The following is a 19,813-nucleotide window of genomic DNA, read 5'->3' as shown; positions in this document are numbered from 1 at the left end:
AAATGATCAGAAGAGCCTTGAGAAATATCATCTATTATATCTTATCCCCAGAGATTTTTATATAATTGGTTTAGATTGGGACTGGCTAGAATCACCTCCAGAGGATTCCAATATACAGGTAGGGCTGAGGACCTAGAATGTTGTAACAACTCTTAACTGGTATTCCTGATTCTACTCTTGTTCTCCTACTCTTGTTCTTCTAGTCTTTCCTCCTTGCAGCCAGAATGACCTTTTAAAATGAAAAATCAAATCTTTGTTAACTTCCTGTCACAATAAGAATACTTCAGAGAGGTCTTCCCTGATTGTCTTGTGAATTTTAATAATGAAACATGATTTTTAATAATGAAAAAAATGTGGTTACCACTTGTATGCCTCCAAAATTATCCCTAAAAGAGGCAGTTAACCCAAATGCATCAGACAGGATTAAGAATTAAGGATCCCAACAGAATATTTCAAATTATTGAAAGTGATACCACACATATCACCATAGAAAATAAGCAAGGATTATAAAAAATGTGATAGCATTAAATTTAAAACAAGTTCCTCACAAAATACAGCATCATCATGAGTAATGATGAAATGAATTGTATTAGCTAATCATCACTAATATCTAAGGCAAGACTCAAAAGTTAAAAAACAAACCAAAGACACCCAGGAACTAAGAAGAACCTAAATTTGAGTAACATTTATTTCTCGGATCTTGCCCTCTTTGTTTTACCAGTCTCCTGTCATCAGTGAACCGAGCAGAACACTGCAGTCATTAACAACATGGGTAGGTGGCTTTCTGACCCACTCCAGGAAGTCACCATGGGGGAATTCCCAAGTCACTTCAGACAAAACCAAATCACCGATTTCTTATCTGTCCAGGAATGAGACCTGTGATTAACCTGTAAATGAATCAACGTTTACTCTGAGCCTGATTTACTAGTCAGAAGATGAAATCAGCTTGGGAAAGGAGCCCTAAAGTGTGAAAATGAAAACCCACAGGTGAAACAGATACCCCTCAGCTAAGGAGAGAGTGCTTTTGAGGGAACGCATTCCCACTCTGGAGCCAGAGAGCGTGTTGTGAATTCTCACCATCCCACTTAGCAGTTGTATGATCTTGGGTGGTTTATATAACTTTTCTGTACTTCAGTTTCCTCATCTGTAAAACAGACATATTTTATAATGTATAAAGTCTTTACAATACCACTTACCTCAAAAAGCTACAGTGAGGATTCTATGAATTAATAACTATAAAAGGCTTAGATCAGTGTCAGAGGACAGCAAAGTGCAACATCAGTGTTAGACAGACAGTAATTAAGGACTAAAAGCATAGACTACAGTGCTGTTTCCTGAGTTAGAATCCCAGCCCTGGTAGATGACCCTGAGAAGATGACTCTACGTCTTTGTGCCTCCACTTCCCTTTCTGTAAAATTGAGATAGTATTTACCTCAATGGGGCTGTGAGAGTATTAACTGACTTTGTATAGGTAAAGCCCTTAGAATGGTGACTGGCATATAGGAAGTACTATAAAATGAATTTATTGTCATTACTGCTATCATCATTATATCTCAGGCATATGTCAGTGCAAGATTTTTAAGACACTGATTTCTTCTTAGTCTCCTGCTTCTAATATTACTATCTCTCAGGCCCCTTTGTTGCTTTTTTTTTTTTTCTTTTTTTGGTGGCTTCCTAAAAAGAATAGTCATTCCCTAAGGATATATTCCTGGCCCTCTGACCATCTCATTCTATCCTTTCTCCTGTAACAATATCATTGCTCTGATATGTCCATTATTGCCTGTTAGGAAGATGAATTCTAAAGCTTAACTGATGGCCCAGGCCTCTCTGGGGAGTTCTCAACCTTATGTGGACATGGATTTTCTTCAGGCATTTCAAACTGTTTCTGTGCAGAATAAAACTTACCTCTGTTTCCTCAAAACATTGTCTTCTTCCTGTGGTTTTACCACATCAACTTTGACTCCTCTCTCCCCCTCAACCTTCACATACAGTCACCAAATCCTATTGATTCTAATTCATGATAAATTTTTAATGCATCCTCTCCTCACTGAATCTTCCCTGTCCTTCTCCAGTTCACAGTTATAGTAACTTCTAATGGATCCTGCCATCTTCTGAAATCATCTTCTGAAATCAATAACACACATTATTCAATGTAAAAAGAAATGAAATATAGAACATGCTACAATGTAGACCTGGAAAACATTATGCTAAGTGATATGTATAGTGTACTGGATTAAATAGTGCCCCCCCCAAATTTATGTCCACTCAGAATGTGTGAATGTCATCTTATTTGGAAATAGGGTTTTTGCAGATGTATCAAGTTAAGATGAGGTCACAATGAATTAGAGAGAGCCCTAAATCCAACATGACTTACAAGAAGAAAAAAATTTAGACAACACAGGCATGCAGAGATTCAGACATACAGAAAAGAATGCCTTGTAAATACAGAGGCAAAGATTAAAGTGATGCATCTAGGAGCCAAGAAATGCCGAAGAGTGCCAACAGGCAATCACCAGAAGCTATGAAGAGGGGAGGAGGGATCTTATCCTAGAATCATCATAGAAAGCATGGTGATGTTGACACCTTGATTTCAGACTTCTAGCCTCAAGAATGGTAAGAAAATATATTTCTCTTGTTATACGCCACCTAGTTTATGCTAATTTGTTATTGTAGTTCTAGGAAACTAATATATATGGTACAGATATCACATTTTCTTTATCCACTCATCAGTCGGTGGACATTTGAGTTGTTTACACTTTTTGGCTACTAGGAATAATGCTGCTATGAACATTTGTATATACCTATCATCCATTTTGAGTTAATTTTAATAGAAGACATGAGGGTCAGATAGGTTCCTTTTTTTACCCATGGATATTCAGTTGATCTAGCATCATTTGTTGAAGATAATCCTTCCTCCACTGAATTGTTCTTGCACCTTTGTCGAAAATCAGTTGGCCTAACTGTGTGGGCCTATTTTTTAGCTCCTCTATTCTGTTCCATTCATATATATATATATATATATATATATATATATATACACACACACACACACACACACACACACACACACATATATATCCCTTTTCCAATAGCACACAGTCCTGATTACTATAGCTACACAATAAGACTTAAAATCAAGTTGAGAAATTCTTCCTACCTTATTCCTCTTTCTCATAATTGTTTTAGCTATCTAATTCTTTTGCCTTTCCACATAAATTCTACAATAATCTTATCTATTTTCATGGTCTCTTTGGGCTGCTCTAACAGAATACCACAGATTGGATGACTTATAAATAACAGAAATTTATTTCTCACAGTTCTGGAGGCTACAAAGTCCAAAATCAAGCTGGTGGCAGATTCAGTGTTTGGTGAGAGCTCACTTCCTGGTTCATAGGGCATCTGGTTGTGTCTTCACATGGTGGAAGGGGCAAGGGAGTTCTCTGGGGTCTCTTTCATAAGGACACTAATCCTATTCATGAAAGCTCTGCCCTCATGACATAATCACCTCCCAAAGCCCCTCACCTCCAAATTTCATCATTGTGGGTATTAGATCTCAACATAAAATTTTAAGGGAAAGAACACAAACATTCAGTCTATAGCAACTATATTTACAAAAAAAAAATCTTGCTGCATAAATACCCAACTTTTAATAATCAATTACATGTGGGGAGGAGTCGACAGGCGGAGAAGTAGGGGGACCCAAAATTCCTTCATCCCTCAAACACAGCAGTATTCAGGCCAGAAGACTTAGAATTCCAGGAATCGGGGCTACAGAAAGACAGAAACATTTCTATGGGCCCACGGGGACAACTTGGTGGGCCATGGGTGTATGATTATGAACTGAGAGAGATAAAACTGGTGGTGTAGGCACAGAGGGGAGGGATTCTCCTCTATGGAGAGATAAAAGGAAGAGAAAGAGAGGCTGTGAAAGTGTAGGACTGAATTTAGACAAGAGAAAAACCATGAACCAGCGAATGGAAAAAGCGGAGAAAAAACGAATTTCTAACTGTGGGGCTTTCCCTGCCGTTAGTATGCCTGGCAATGAGGAGAGCCAGCCCCAGGCTTGGTAGCTAGCTCCCAGGTGCAGTTGGAGAGAGCAATCCTCTCCCCTGAGTGCTGTGGGAAGAAGGAATAAAGCTGCTCCAAAGACAAAAGACCCTGCAGCCACCACCCCATTCCCCAACCAGCCAGAGGCCCTTTGTCGGTGGGCTGGGAGGAGTGGCACTTCCCCTAGACCAGGGTGCACGGAACAGGATCCTTAAGACAATGGGGTTTGAATCCCAGGCGAGCACCTGGGCAGCATGGGAGACTGTGGAGTGGAACAAACCAGCCCGCTCATGCCCGTGTGGCACTGTGACAACAGCCTGAAAAGAGTGCTTTAGGACACCCAGTCCGGGGAGGAGAGACTGGAGTGTCGCATTTTTCTCCCCATCACCTACAAGGTGGGGTATCAGAAAATGGACAACAGGGACACAGTGGAGGCAGGAAACCTACACCAAACCACGCACCTCCGTGCCTGGTAACTGTGTATCTACCAGAGCGAGACTGATGCTGGGAGAACCAGAAAGTCCCTCCTCTAGACCAGCACAGCCACCAGTTCCAAGGCACCATCAGATATCTGTCCCATGGTTTTGCATTCTCTGATTTGATTCTTGGTCAATTCTTATTTTATGTGTATATATACATATAAGCATTTATATATATATATGTATATATATATATGTATATATATATATATATATACATATATATATATTTCCTTCCTTTTCTTCCTCTTATTTCTTCCTTTCTCTAGTCTGGTTATTCTGGTTGTTGGTTTGTTTAAGCAGACACTTTTAATCTATTCTTTTTATACCTCTTCTGTATCTCTTTCTTCTTCCTTTTCCTCTATCTCTCCCTGGACTAAGCTATATAGTTTCTCTGATTCTCTGCCTGGTCAATTTTTTTTCTTTTCCTTTTCACCACCCCCTGTCATTTCTCTGTTTGTATGGGGTAAGGCCCTTTCCACCACCCCCCCCAACTTTAAAAAATTTTTTTCCAGGGATACTTCAATGAACAAATCAAAGCACACCTGGTGGAAGATCCAAACACCACTATGAGTAGGGAGATAAAGCAACCAGATTCACAACAATAGAGAGCACAAAACACACTCCAAAAACACCTCCTGAAAGGCCCAGCCCTGGATAGCATATGACCCCTTTGTAATATAGTGCTCAAAGATGCAGGACTCATAACAAGCTATTAAAATATATAAGGGACAGAAAACTAGCCAATATGATGAAATGGAAGAATTCTCCTCAAAAGGAATTCCAGGAAGAAATGACAACTAGAGAATTGCTCAAAATAGATGTAAACAATATAACTAAGCAAGAATTTAGAATAATAATCACAAGATTAATAGCTGGGCTTTAAAAAATCACAAAAGACAGCAGAGAATCTACTGCTGAAGAGATCAAGGAACTAAGAAAAATTCACAATGAATTAAGAAATGCTATAAATGAGGTGCAAAATAAACTAGATGCAGTAATAGCAAGGATGGAGGAGGCAGAAGGGAGATTAAGTGAAACAGAAGATAAAATTACAGAAAATGATGAAGCCAAGAAAAAGAGATAAGAAAATACTAGACCATGAGGGGAGACCTAGAGAACTAAGTGGTTCAATGAAACATAATAATATCTGTATTATAGGAGTTCCAGAAGAAGAAGAGAGAGAGAAAGGGGCAGAAGGTTTACTTGAACAAATTATAGCTGAGAATTTTCCTAATCTTGGGGAGGAAGTGGACATCCAAATCCAGGAGGCACAGAGAACTCTCTTCAGGTTTAACAGGAATAGATCTTCTCCGTGGCATATCTTAGTGAACTTGTCAAAATACAAACATAGAAGGAATTCTGAAAGCAGCTAGGGACAAATGGGCCTTAACCTACAAGGGTAGACACGTAAGGGTAGTAGCAGACTTGTCCACTGAAAGTTGGCAGGCCAGAAGGGAGTGGCAGGAAATATTCAATGTGTTGAACAGGAGAAATATGCAGCTAAGAATCCTTTATCCAGCAAGGCTGTCATTTAGAATAGAAGGAAAGATAAAGACTTTCCCAGACAAACAAAAACTGAAGGGGTTCATGACCACCAAACCAGCCCTGCAAGAAATCCTAAGGGGGTCCCTGTGAGAGGAATGCTGCAAAGACTACAAAGGACTAGAGACATCACCACAAGCATGAAACCTACAGATAACACAATGACACTAAATCCTATCTTTCAATAATAACTCTGACTGTAAATGCACTGAATGCTCCAATCAAAAGACATAGGGTATCAGAATGGGAAAAAAAAAAAAACAAGATCCATCTATATGCTGTCTACAAGAGACCCATTTTACACTTGAGGACACTTTCAGATTGAAAGTGAGGGGATAGAACCACCTATCATGTTACTGGAAGTCAAAAGAAAGCTGGAGTAGCCATACTTATATCAAACTAGATTTTAAACTAAAGGCTGTAACAAGAGATGAAGAAGGGCATTATATCATAATTACAGGGTCTATCCATCAAGAAAAGCGAACAATTGTAAAGGTTTATGGTCCAAACTTGATAGCACCCAAATACATAAATAAATTAATCACAAGCATAAACAATCTTATTGATAAGAATACTGTAATTGCAGGAGACTTCAATACTCCACTTACAACAATGGACAGATCACCTAGGCAAAAAAACAATAAAGAAACAATGGCCTTGAATGATACACTGGACCAGATGGACTTGACAGATATATTCAGAACTTTTCATCCAAAAGCAGCAAAATACACATTCTTTTTGAGTGCACATGGAACATTCTCCAAGACAGATCACACACTGGGTCACAAAACATCCCTCAATAAATATAAAAGAAATGAGATCATACCATGCATATTTTCTGATCACAACCATATGAAACTTGAAACCAACCACAAGAAAAAATTTGCATGGAGGTTAAAGAACATCCTACTAAAGAATGAATGGGCCAACCAGGCAATTAAAGAAGAATTTAAAAATATATGGAAACAAATGAAAATGAAAACACGACAGTCCAAACCTTTTGAGATGCCACAAAGGCAGTCCTAAGAGGAAAATACATTGCAATCCATGCCTATTTCAAGAAACAAGACAAATCCCAAATACAAAATCTAACAGTATACCTAAAGGAACCAGCAGCAGAACAGCAAAGAAACCCCAAAGCCAGAAGAAGATAAATAGTTAAGATTGGAATAGAAAGAAATAATATAGAATCCAAAAAACCAGTAGAACAGATCAATGAATCTAAGAGCTGATTTTTTTGAAAAAATAAACAAAATTGATAAACCCCTCACCAGACTTTGGAAAAAGAAAAAAGAAGACACAAATAGATAAAATAATGAATGAAAGAGGACAGAACACAAGCAACACCACACAAATACAAACAATTATCAGAGAATACTATGAAAAATTATATGCCAACAAAAGGGACAACCTGGAGGAAATGGACAAATTCTGAGACACCCCCACACCACCAAAACTCAAATGGGAAGAAATAGAAAATTTGAACAGACCCATAACCGGCAAAAAAAATCGAATTAGTCATCAAAAATCTCCAACAAATAAAGAGTCCTGGGCCAGATGGTTCCCCAGGGGAATTCTACCAAACATTTAAAGCAAAGTTAATACCTATCCTACTCAAGCTGTTCCAAAAAATGAAACAGAAGGAAAGCTTCTATACTCATTTTACGAAGCCAGCATTACCCAGATTCCCAAACTAGACACAGATCCTACTAATAAGGAGAATTACAGGCCAATAGCCCTGATGAACATGGATGCAAAAATTCTCAACAAGATAGTAGCAAATCAAATTCAACAGTGTATCAAAAGAATTATTCACCACTATCAAGTGGAATTTATTCCTGGGCTGCAGGGTTGGTTCAATATTCACAAATCAATCAATGTGATATATCACATTAATAAAAGAAAGGGTAAGAACCATTTGGTCTTGTCAATAGATATAGAAAAAGCATTTGACAAAGTACAGCATCCCTTCTTAATAAAAACCCTCAAGAAAGTTGGGAAAGAAGGAACATACCTTAACATCATAAAAGCATAAAAAGCCCAGAGCTAATATCATCCTCAATGGGGAAAAACTGAGAGCTTGTCTCCTGAGATCAAGAACACAGCAGGGATGTCTACTCTCACCACTGTTGTTTAAACAGTGTTGGAAATCCTAGCTTCAGTAATCAGACAACAAAATGAAATAAAAGGCATCCAAATTGGCAAAGAAGTTGTCAAACTTTCACTTTTCACAGATGACATGATACTCTACATGGAAAACCTGAAAGACTCCACCATAAAGCTGGTAGAACTGATACATGAATTCAGCAAAGTCACAGGATACAAAATGAATGTACAGAAATCAGGTGCATTTCTATACACCAATTATGAAGCAACAGAAAATCATGAAATCCATCCCATTTACAATGGCACCAAAAACCATAAAATCTCTGGAATAAACCTAACCAACGATGTAAAAAATATATATGCTGAAAACCATAAAAAACTTATGAAAGAAATTGAAGAAGACACAAAGAAATGGAAAAACATTCCATGCTCATGGATGGGAAGAACAAATATTGCCAAAATGTCAATACTACCTAAAGCAATCTACATATTCAAGGCAATCCCAATCAAAATTGCACCAGCATTCTTCTCAGAGCTAGAACAAACAATCCTAAAATTTGTATAGAACCACAAAAGACCCTGAATAGACAAAGTTATGTTGAAAAAGAAAACCAAAGTGGGAGGCATCACAGTCCCAGACTTTAGCCTCTACTACAAAGCTGTAATCATCAAGACAGTATGGTACTGACACAAGAACAGACACATAGACCAATGGAACAGAACAGAGAACCTGGAATTGGACCCACAAATGTATGGCCAACTAATCTTTGGCAAAGCAGAAAAGAGTATCCAATGGAAAAAAAAGACAGTCTTTAGCAAATGGTGCTGGGAGAACCGGACAGCAACATGCAGAAGAATGAAACTGGACCACTTTCTCACACCATATGGATGAAAGACCTAAATGTGAGACAGGAAACCATCAAAACCCTAGGGGAGAAAACAGGCAACAAACTCTGACCTCAGCTGCAGCAATTTCTTATTCAACAACACATCTCCAAAGGCAATGCAAATAAAAGCAAAAATGAACTACTGGGACCTCATCAAGATAAAAAGTTTCTGCCCTGCAAAGGAAACAATCAACAAAACTAAAAGGCAACCCACTGAATGGGAGAAGATATTTGCAAATGACATATTGGATAAAGGGTTAGTATCCAAAATCCATAAAGAACTTACCAAACTCAACACCCAAAAAACAAATAATCCAGTGAAGCAATGGGCAAATGACATGAATAGACACTTCTTCAAAGAAGACATCCAGATGGCCAACAGACACGTGAAAAGATGCTCAAAGTCACTCATCATCAGGGAAATAGAAATCAAAACCACATTGAGATACCACCTCACACTGGTCAGAGTGGCTAAAATTAACAACTCCAGAAACAATAGATGTTGGTGAGGATGTAGAAAAAGAGGAACCCTCTTGCAGTATTGGTGGGAATGCAAACTGGTGAAGCCATCCTAGAAAACAGTGTGGAGGTTCCTCAAAAAATTAAAAATAGAACTATCCTACGACCAGCAATGGCACTACTAGGAATTTACCCAAAGGATACAGGAGTGCTGATTCATAAGGGCACATGTACCCCAATGTTTATAGCAGAGCTTTCAACAACAACCAAATTATGGAAAGAGCCCAAACGTCCATCAACTGATGAATGGATAAAGATGATGTATTTATATACACAATGGAATACTCCTTGGCAATGAGAAAGAATTAAAACCTGCCATTTGAACAATGTGGATGGAACAATGTGAAATATGTCAGTCAGAGAAAGACAGCTACCATATGTTTTCACTCATATGTGGAACTTGAGAAACTTAACTGAGTACCATGGGGGAAGGGAAAAGAGAAAAAATAGTTTCAAACAGAGAGGGAGGCAAACCATAAGGGACCCTTAAATACAGAGAACAAAATGAGGGTTGATGGGGGGGGCAGGGGAAGAGGGAAATGGGTGATGGGTACTGAGGAGGGCACTTGTTGGGATGCGCACTGGGTGTTGTATGTAAGGGATGAATGATGATTATCTACCCCCGAAACCAAGAGCACACCATATACACTGCATGTTAGCTAACTTGACAATTAATTACACAAAAAATAAAGAAGGACCAATGGAAAAAAGATCTATTATATGTGTATAATTACCAAATTTATATCTTTAAGACAGCCTTTCTCCTGAGCTTCATACCTGAACATCCAACTACCCACTTGATAGCTACACTTGGATGTTTCATTTTGAATATGTTAATTTTGAGATGTTCATTTCATCTTCAAGTTTATCCTCTAGTCTTTCCCCAACTTAGTAAATGATACTACTAATTAGCCATATGTTCAGACAAAAACCTTCTTTACAAAAGAGTTTGAGTATCTTTACATACATACATACATACACACACACACACACACACACACACACACACACACACATCGTACACATCAGAATGTCTTTCATTTGTGAAAAATATTTAATGTTAAATTGCTTTTAAAGTAAAATCCAAACTATTTACTTAAGTCCCATAAGGTCTTCTTATTATACACTCCTTCCTTCATGATGGTCCAGCCTCAGGCCTCCTTTCTGGTCCAATCAGGGCAAGGATGAAGTGTGGTGTCCAGGGTGCAAAATACAAGGATTGCAAGATCCTTCCCAAGATGGAGTGCTTATTTAAATTTTGCATGTGATGCAAAACAGTATAGTTACCCTCTATACCACCAGCTTAAAGAAGCCTTACTTGCCACCTCAGTCCCAGGCCTGGGTGCAAGCTTTTTCCTGCCTTCAGGCCTTGGTACTAGCCATTTCCTTTGCCAAGAAAGCTCTGCTCTCTGATTTTTTTATGGCTAACACCTTGTCATTCAGAATTCTACTCAGGTCTCAGTATTTTATATAAAATAATGACAATATTATTAGTAGTTAAAATTTATTTACCTCTTCTGTTGAGACTGAGCCCATTGCTTTATTTACTTTATTCAAACAATATTATATTATGAGTACTATCATTATCTCCATTTTACAGATTAGGAAACTAAAGCAGAAGAAAGAGGCTAAATTGCTCAAGGGCACAGCTAATGGCAATAAATTGTTTGGCTGGGAAACCTAAGTGGTTTGATTCCAGAAACCCAGCACATTTCTCTCCTTTGTGGCACCTATAATTTGCAATAGCCTTATTTATTTGTTTACTTGCTTATTGTCTTTCTTGGTTAATATGTGAGCTCCTTGAGACAGTTTGGTTTATCTTTGATTTTGTCTTCACAATGTGCCTAGTTGTGCTCAACGATCCAGATCCATAACATTTACTGAAGGAAGGCAATTAGAAAACACAGGTATGGCCCCAAAATTACCAAACTGCTTAAAAATACCCACCTATGAAAGTCTCTGAAGTATATAATTTCAAAATCGTACACTGGAGATTCTTTACGAAAAAAACTGTATCACAAAGACTTTTAAAGAACAGTATATGGCTATTTTCCTTTTAAATCATCTCAAGGGTGTCACAAATGTGCCATATTCCTTGATGGATCTACTTTCCTGTGACAAAAATAATTAATGTATTACCATGTCATCTAGAAGTTACATGCAAAAAAGTGAGTTTGAGGTTGGTCAACTTTTACCAGGAGTTGTTTGTATTGTTTACTTGTTTTCTCAATGTCTAAATCATATCTCCTTCCTAGCACTTTTGATTCACTCTCCAACTCTTCCTTTGTTGACTTTTTTCTTTAGGGCATCCACACTGTCTGGCTGGGAAAGCGTTTCTATGCGCTGAAGTTCCCATATCTAAACTCAGATCTGAGATCACATGATATATAAAGGAAGAATTCTTCCGTTGGGATGGTATTTCCTCCCGGTTCCTTTGTCACCTCCCGTTTGTCTGATGGCTTCTTGAATGTAAGGACAGTGTTCCTAAGGGTTGTATTCCTGCCAAGAGTTGTCTGTCTCCTACAAGGTCGCATGTTTGACAGTGCGTTTGGCAGGGAGCGGATGGATGGGGTGAGGGAGAAAGCCTAGTCTTACCTGGCTTTATAGCTCCCATTATGCTCCACCGAAAGTACGGCATCCCTTTAAGGGCAAAACTTCATCGACCAAATACCCTAAAAAGAATGAAGAGTTAGTACCTGAAAGGAATTAGAAGCACCAGCTAGGAAGATGGTGTTCAAATCTTACCAGCCGGTTCAGGCACCCAGTTCCAGCTCTACCACGTTGTGCAGCGGGTTCACCCCCAGTGAACACAGGGCTGGTGGGCGGGTCCGAGGAGGCGAGGGGCGCTACGCATGCCCGCGCATCTGCGCCTCAGGGCCCAAAGCCTGTGCGCTCACATGCACGCCTTCCCACGCAACCCTGCGTGTTCCCCCAGTGCGCAGGCGCCCGCTGAGGGGGCGGACACAGCTGTGCGTGTTCGGAGAGGCTGGCGGGCATGGCGGCTGGCACTGTGCGCGGTCTGGCAGTGGCCGGTGGAGGCGAGAGTAGTGAGAGCGAGGATGACGGCTGGGAGATTGGGTATCTCGACCGGTCGGCTCAGGTAGCCCAGGAGGCTTTGTTTTGACTGCACCTGGATCAGCCTCCCCTGGCCCTTGAAGGCCTACCTCGTGAAACCTCTTATTACCTTGCCTGTGTTTCCCCAGTGGAAATAACAGGCTTTTGGACTTCCAACAAACCCTCAGTTTTCCCGTTTCCCTACTGTTCTTTCCATCCGATGTGCTTCTTTAGGCTGTCAGTGTAGCTCTTCACTTGGATTTGCACCCATAGCCTTACCCATTTCCCATTTACTTGAAAGATAATTTTAGTCATGAATTCTTTATGAACGTTGTGTGTTGCATTCCCCACCCCCAAGAAGATGTATGTGAAACCAAACATTTCTTCTTGATGTAGTGGAAATGAAAATACGTATAACAATTTTTTTTTAACTTTCTCCTTTTTTAGAAATTAAAAGGGCCATTACTCCCTGAGGAAAAGAATGAAACATTTAAGAAAGCATTGACCACAGGAGATATTTCATTGGTCCAGGAGCTCCTAGATTCTGGTGAGAGATAAGGGATAATTTCAATCTAACACAGTTGCCTACCTTCACAAGAGTTCCTTATTTTAAAAGGTTTGAGTTGCTTTTCCAGTGGAAGCACAATGAATGTTAATGTATCAAGTGTTCTGCATATCTTACTTGACTCTGAGTTCTCTTTGCCTTATTTTCTTCCTCTACCCTCAAATTTGGAATGTACCCCCCCCCCCCCCCCCCGTTTGCTTCCTTCAGTTATTCTACATCCTTCAAGAAGCCCTGTTCTGACTAATCCTACCCCACCCCGGTAGTTCCTACACATTTTTCACAGCATTTACTATATGTTTCTCCAGATTTTTTCTAGGTATGTACATTTAGTTATATTTTTCCTTTGTGCTGGGCATGTATGTGTATAATGGGGCCTGAGGTAGGAATCACAATATGTGGGTATCTGTTCCAGCTTTATTGCCTACTCATTGTGGTTCCTTGGGAAAGTCATTTAAGCTTCCAGAGCATCCGTTTCTCTATGTAAAACATCATAATTCTGTCCAGGGTCCCATAATGTTTCTCTGTGATCACATTAAGTTTTATTATTTTCTTGAAATATCTGACATAGGAATGTGAGTTGTTGATAATAATGATTGAAATTACTGAAGGAGTAACAGGCATTTCCTATCTACTTGTAGGTACAAAACGTTCACACAAAATAGATAAGTGAGCTTTTATATAGCAAAATGTTTTTCTTATATGCTAGTGACATTGCATGGTTTAGTGAAAAGGGAATCATTTTGGAAACAGTGCATTTCTGGGTTTGATTACTAGCCCTGCCATTTGATGACTCTGTAATCTTGATCAAGTTATCAAACCTTCCTAAGCTTTAATGTCCCCCTTTTTAAAATGGAGCTGCATAATATGAAAGGGTTTGGGGGGGGTATTAAAATGAAAGAATGCATAAATAAAGATCTTAGAACATACATACATTACATAAATATTAGCTGTTGTAACAAAAAAGCTGTGTGACTTTGTGGACAATAGAACTTGAATTTGTAATTGAAGAATGAAACTGTATAAAATTTGAGTAATAGAAACAGGCCTAATGCTTAATATGAACATAGACAGGAGCGTGCCTAATGCTGAGGGGAATGGAAAAGGCAGAAATTTGCTTTAGAAAAGAGAGTTGCCTTGGGGCTTCATTTTGTAATGGGACTAAGTGCAGTGAGTCCTTTTAGGTGGAGGCTCCTAAAGGATTAAGACTTAAAAAGACCTACTGGTAAAGTTTTTAGTGAGCTTTTTAAAATTTGTTTTTAGGGGCGCCTGAGTGGCTCAGTCAGTTGAGCATCCAGTGTCGGCTCAGGTCATGATCTCATGGTTCATGGGTTTGAACTCCGCATCAGGCTCTGTGCTGATGGCTCAGAGCCTGGAGACTGCTTCAGATTCTGTATCTCCTCTCTTTGCCCCTCCCCAATCCATGCTCTGTCTCTCTCAAAAATAAATGTTAAATTTTTTTTTTTAATTTTGTTTTTAATTAAAAAGATTTTAAAGATTATTTTTCAAAAGCCAGTAACATGTAGGTATAGGTAGAAAGATACCTTTCTTCCTACTTTCACCCCCAGCATTCCTGAAGTCTTACTTCCTCTGGTAACTCTTCTTTTAGTGTTTTCTAGTTTCCTTCCAGATGTCATTATTTCACACTTCTAAAAATATTTTTAGAAAAAAAATAAAAATAAAAAATAAATAAAATATTTTTAGGTTTTTGCCTTTCAAAGTTATTCTTACTTTTGATACATATTTCTGCAGCAGTTGAAAATTTTAATAAAAAATGAGCATTCCCTTTGAGTCAGCTACTTCTAACAGTTCAAAGATGTCTCCAGTTTTTGTTATTCTGTTAATATGTTCAGTTATCTTTAAATTATAAAATATTTCAGACATTCTAAAAGGTATGGCAATTTCTCTCCTTACTCCTGGAGATACCACTTTCCTGTAGTTGGTATTTATCATTCCTATGCATATCTTTATATTTTTATTGAATGTGTGTGTAGCCCCAAACCAGATGGTGTTACTTTGAATGTTTTTGAGCTACAGTCATGTACTATGTCGATCCTTTTAAACTTACCATTTTACATTATGCCTAGAACATAATAAGTGCTTAATAATTTACTTTTTTGAGCATTAAAAGGTAATGATGATGGAGAATTTTTATATTAAAGTGCTACATTTAGGGGCACCTGGGTGGCTCAGTTGGTTGAGCGTCCAACTTTGGCTCAGGTCATGATCTCACAATTTGTGAGTTCAAGCCCCGTGTTGGGCTCTGTGCTGACAGCTCGGAGCCTGGAGCCTGCTTCAGATTCTGTGTCTCCCTCTCTCTGCCCCTTCCCTGCTCATGCTCTGTCTTTCTCTGTCTCTCAAAAATGAATACATGTTAAAAAAAATTATTTTAAAATGCTACATTTATTATCTTCTTCACATCTTTTCCTTTTTACCTTTGGTGTCACAGGTGGAGCAGTAATGTCAACAAGGAAAGAATGAGAATATAAAATGATCTTTTTTCTCATCTCATTCATATGCTTTCAGTTATAGTAGTTGGAAGAGGAAAATTGATTAGAGAAGACTAGTTAGGCTAGCAGTGTATGTATGTACTAAGATGGTTTTATTTTGTTTTCTCCCAGGAATTATCATGCACCTTTTATCAATTAAAGTTAGGCAGTTGGGAATTTGACATATATAATCTTTCAGCAACTTAGTGTTCCTACAGAAAAAAAAGTCAGATTCTCCTCCCCACCCCCAACAAGTTTTCATTCCTTTGTTGAAGACGAAAGTGATGTGACCTTCATCTTTGCAAAGGGAACACTTTATAGCCAGAGACTATAAAACCTGTAAATTATAAGGCATTACAGAGAGGCCTACAGTGTTTTTCACATACAGGTTTTCTTTCTTTGAAGCAGAAAAAAGTGGTTTTTTTTCCTTAATATTAGCAAATATTTCTTAGTTTGAAGAGAGAGATTTCCACTTAAGACCTTATTATAGAAATGGCTTTACTGGGTTGTCTTCACTGCCTCATTGTATCTTTGTCTTCGTGTCACATTTCCTGTGCTCCTCTTCAGTCCTAGATCCAAACCTAGATCAGTTGAACCATTTTTTTTTCTTCTTTATATGACCAAACCAGTCAGTGCTGTTGGAGAAAATCAAAGGACTCCAGGGATTTGTATCATTAATGATTTGAGAATTCTAAGGTCTGCTGGCTCTTGTCCTTTCTTAACAGTTATTATCTATCTCTTCCTGTCCTGTTTTGGATAGTGGCTATTTAAAACTTCTTCTTGGGGTGTCTGAATGGCTCAGTCAGTTGAGCATACGGCTCTTGATTTCAGCTCAGGTCATAATCTCAGTGTTCATGGGATTAAGCCTTGAGTTGATAGCATGTAGCCTGCTTGGGATTCTCTCTCTCTCTTTATCTCTGCCCTGCTCACATGCCCTCTCTCTCTCAAAATAAATAAATAAACTTAAAAAAAAAAAAACTCAACTTTTTATTACTCCTCAGGCCTGATACCTCATCTTTTCTTCTCTTTATTCTAGCTCAGTACTTGTTTGATTTCTCAAAGGCAGAATCAGAGAGTCATTTTTTAATGCTTTTCCATCACTTCTTAAAGCAGCTTTAAATTCTAATGAATTTTGGAATTTTTGGAATGTCCTTTTGTATCCCTCTCTCTCTGTCTCCACTGCTCTTGCTCTGACTTTTGCATAAACATCTATCCTCATAACTGGTCTCCCTGCCTCCTGTACCACTCTAAACAGTGATACCTGTGTTGTTTTTGTAATACAAATATAATGATGTCAATCCCTGGCTCACACAATGCAGTCTGTATTTTGTAATTTCTTCTGATAAAGTCCAGGTGTAACTATTTTCTATTTTTTTCTGAAACCATTATTACTAAGAAATTCCCTTTAGTTATAAAGTATATGATATATGTCACTATGAGCAATACTTTAAGCATATGAAGGTGGCAATGATTTTTCTTTTGGTGGGGAGGCTGTTAAAAGTTTGTTTTTATATTTACAGGCCTTAGCGTAGATTCCAGCTTTCAGTATGGATGGACTCCCCTTATGTATGCTGCTAGTGTTTCTAACGTAGAGCTGGTTCGAGTCCTGTTGGATAGAGGTGCTAATGCAAGCTTTGATAAGGGTAAGATGTTTTAAACATTTAAAATATGTGAATATTTACTGTGTATGTATCTGTGTAGAAGCCTAATTATAGTCTTTTTAGGGGTGGTGATGTACATTTTCCATGTTCTGTTTTTATATATTCACTTTAAAATAAACCTTTGTCCTTGAAAAAAAAATAAGGTGAGATGTTGCGGTAACTTAACTGATTATGTTTACTGTGATTTTCTTGATTCCCAAGCAGCTCTTACATGAAGTGAAAAAAATTAAAGCAGTTTGAAAAACAAACCTTCGTATCAGTTTTATTATGTAATCAAAATACAAAATCAAATTAAAAATCATAAATATTTTGGAAAAACTCTTTCCAAAGCGGTAGTAGATTTCATTTGTATTATCTTAATAACTGGTTATGTCATTACATACCTCTAACTGTGTTGGAGAGTTTCAGTTATTTTTAAAGGAAAAATGCATTGAAAGAAAACATCAGAAAGCTGATAGTTTTGTCAAAAATTACTTGAAAATCAGTCTTTAGGGGTGCCTGGGTGGCACAGGCAGTTAAGCGTTAGACTCTTGATCTCTGCTCAGGTCATGATCTCACAGTTGGTGTGTTCAAGCCCCTCATCGGGCTTTGTGCTGATGGCATGGAGCCTGCTTGGGATTGTCTCTCTTTCTCTCTGCTCTCCCCTGCTTGTGCTGTCTCTCTCTCCCTGTCTCAAAATAAATAAATAAACTTAAAAAAATGTTTTTATAAAGAAAATCAGTCTTTAGATTTTAAAACTCAACTCTAAATTATATCACTTAAGGTTGTTTGAGAGGTACTTATTAAATCCATATGTGTTTTATTGTTAAATAATTTCTACTCAGTACTACTTTGAATGCTTTTGAAAAAATGAGCATATGTGCAAATCCAGTTAAATTATTTTATTGAATTATTCCAGTAGGCAATTAAATTCATTTCATAATTCAGATATAAATTTCATTTTAGAACTAATTTTCATATTAATTTTGTACCTGTGTTAGATATTTGTAAAACCATTTCTATGGTGTTTTCTTATCTATGTATTTTGTACAAATTCCCATCTTATCATTAGTTTTAATCTGCTGCTATGATAGGTTTTTCTTTTTATTATGTCATTTAAAAATATCACCCCTTGGGGCGCCTGGGTGGCTCAGTTGGTTGAGCATCCGACTTCAGCTCAGGTCACGATCTCGCGGTCCGTGAGTTCGAGCCCCGCGTCGGGCTCTGGGCTGATGGCTTGGAGCCTGGAGCCTGCTTCCGATTCTGTGTCTCCCTCTCTCTCTGCCCCTCCCCTGTTCATGCTCTGTCTCTCTCTGTCTCAAAAATAAACGTAAAAAAAAAATTTTTTTTTTAAATATCACCCAATGAGGGGCACCTGGGTGGTTCAGTTGGTTAAGCATCTGACTCTTGGTTTCAGCTCAGGTCATGATCTCCTGGTTCATGAGTTCGAGCCCCACATTGGGCTCTGCTTGGGATTCTCTCTCTCTCTCTCTCTCTCTCTCTCTCCCTCCCTCTCTCTCTCTCCCTCTCTCCCTCCCTCCCTCCCTCCCTCTCCACCCCTCTCTTGCTCGTGCTTATGCTTGCTCTCTCTCAAAATAAATAAACTTAAAAAAAAATTTTTAATAAAAATTAAAAAAATACCACTCAATGAAAGCAGTACTTAGGAATGAGATTTATGAAAGTGTATAAAATACTCTGCTCAAAAAAATTAATAGTTTTCTTACCTACAGAGAACAAACTGATGGTTCCCAGAGGAGAGGTGGATGGGTGGGGGGGAGGGATGAGTTAAATAGGTGATGGGAATTAATGAGGACATTTGTTGTGATGAACATCAGGTGTTTTATGTAAGTGTTGAATCACTAACTTGTACACCCGATACTAATGTTACACTGTATATTAACTGGAATTTAAAAACTTAAACTAAAAAGAAAGAAATAAAAGCTTTCTTTCTCTGCTTCTTGTAATCAGAGGGATACCTTACAGTTATAAAATGTAGTATTTTATATTTTTCACAGCATGTTTACATAAATTCTTTTATATATTCAACAGTAGTCCCACCAGGTAAGGAGGGAAGATTCCTATCTATAAATTAGGTCTTCTGAGATGTTAAGACATCACTGGAGTGACAGTTTATCAGTGGCAGAATTGAGACTAGAATCTTTATGCCTGATCAATATTAAACCACTGATGTAAACCATAGCTGTCATGGCCTATTTTGAATTCCCCTATTCTTACCTGAAAAGTGTTTTTGTTTTTTAATATACTGTGATCTCTGCTTGTGGCATACAGGCCAAGAGAAGATTTTTAGGAAACAGGTGATTTCAGAGAGATCAAGTAGAAAATGACCAAAAAGAAACCAAAGGATATGGCAGTTAGTTCATTTTCAGTAGGATGGTCTGGATAAAAACCAGATTTCACTGAGATGTCAAATGAATGAGAAATAAAGAAGTGAAATCAGATAATATCAATTCCTGTTTTTTAACTG

At 38.1% G+C, this 19,813-nt stretch overlaps 1 protein-coding gene and 1 long non-coding RNA gene across 3 annotated transcripts in view; one reads left to right on the top strand and one right to left on the bottom strand.

Moving 5' to 3' along the window:
- Positions 1 to 1,077: 1,077 nt before the first annotated feature.
- Positions 1,078 to 12,448, bottom strand: LOC122234372. Of its 2 annotated transcripts, XR_006212149.1 has the most exons (5): positions 12,329 to 12,448; positions 12,179 to 12,255; positions 11,531 to 11,695; positions 1,906 to 2,124; positions 1,078 to 1,144 (listed from the first exon to the last, which is right to left on the bottom strand). It is a non-coding gene; the product is annotated as an uncharacterized LOC122234372 (long non-coding RNA). The 2 variants fall into 2 exon arrangements; XR_006212150.1 differs by lacking the exons at positions 1,906 to 2,124; positions 11,531 to 11,695.
- Positions 12,449 to 12,539: 91 nt separating this feature from the next.
- ASZ1 (ankyrin repeat, SAM and basic leucine zipper domain containing 1) overlaps positions 12,540 to 19,813 on the top strand; it is a 56,959-nt gene continuing 49,685 nt past the window's right edge. Inside the window, exons 1-3 of the mRNA XM_042970530.1 lie at positions 12,540 to 12,683; positions 13,085 to 13,184; positions 17,209 to 17,331. Coding sequence (XP_042826464.1) covers positions 12,579 to 12,683; positions 13,085 to 13,184; positions 17,209 to 17,331 — 328 coding nt within the window. The 5' untranslated portion in view covers positions 12,540 to 12,578. The remainder of the gene's footprint in view (positions 12,684 to 13,084; positions 13,185 to 17,208; positions 17,332 to 19,813) is intronic.

Source organism: Panthera tigris, chromosome A2 (assembly GCF_018350195.1).
Source record: "Panthera tigris isolate Pti1 chromosome A2, P.tigris_Pti1_mat1.1, whole genome shotgun sequence".
In the NCBI taxonomy this organism is placed as follows: domain Eukaryota; kingdom Metazoa; phylum Chordata; class Mammalia; order Carnivora; family Felidae; genus Panthera; species Panthera tigris.
The sequence above is the reverse complement of the archived record's forward strand: the minus strand, read 5'-3'. Positions and strand labels throughout refer to the sequence as shown.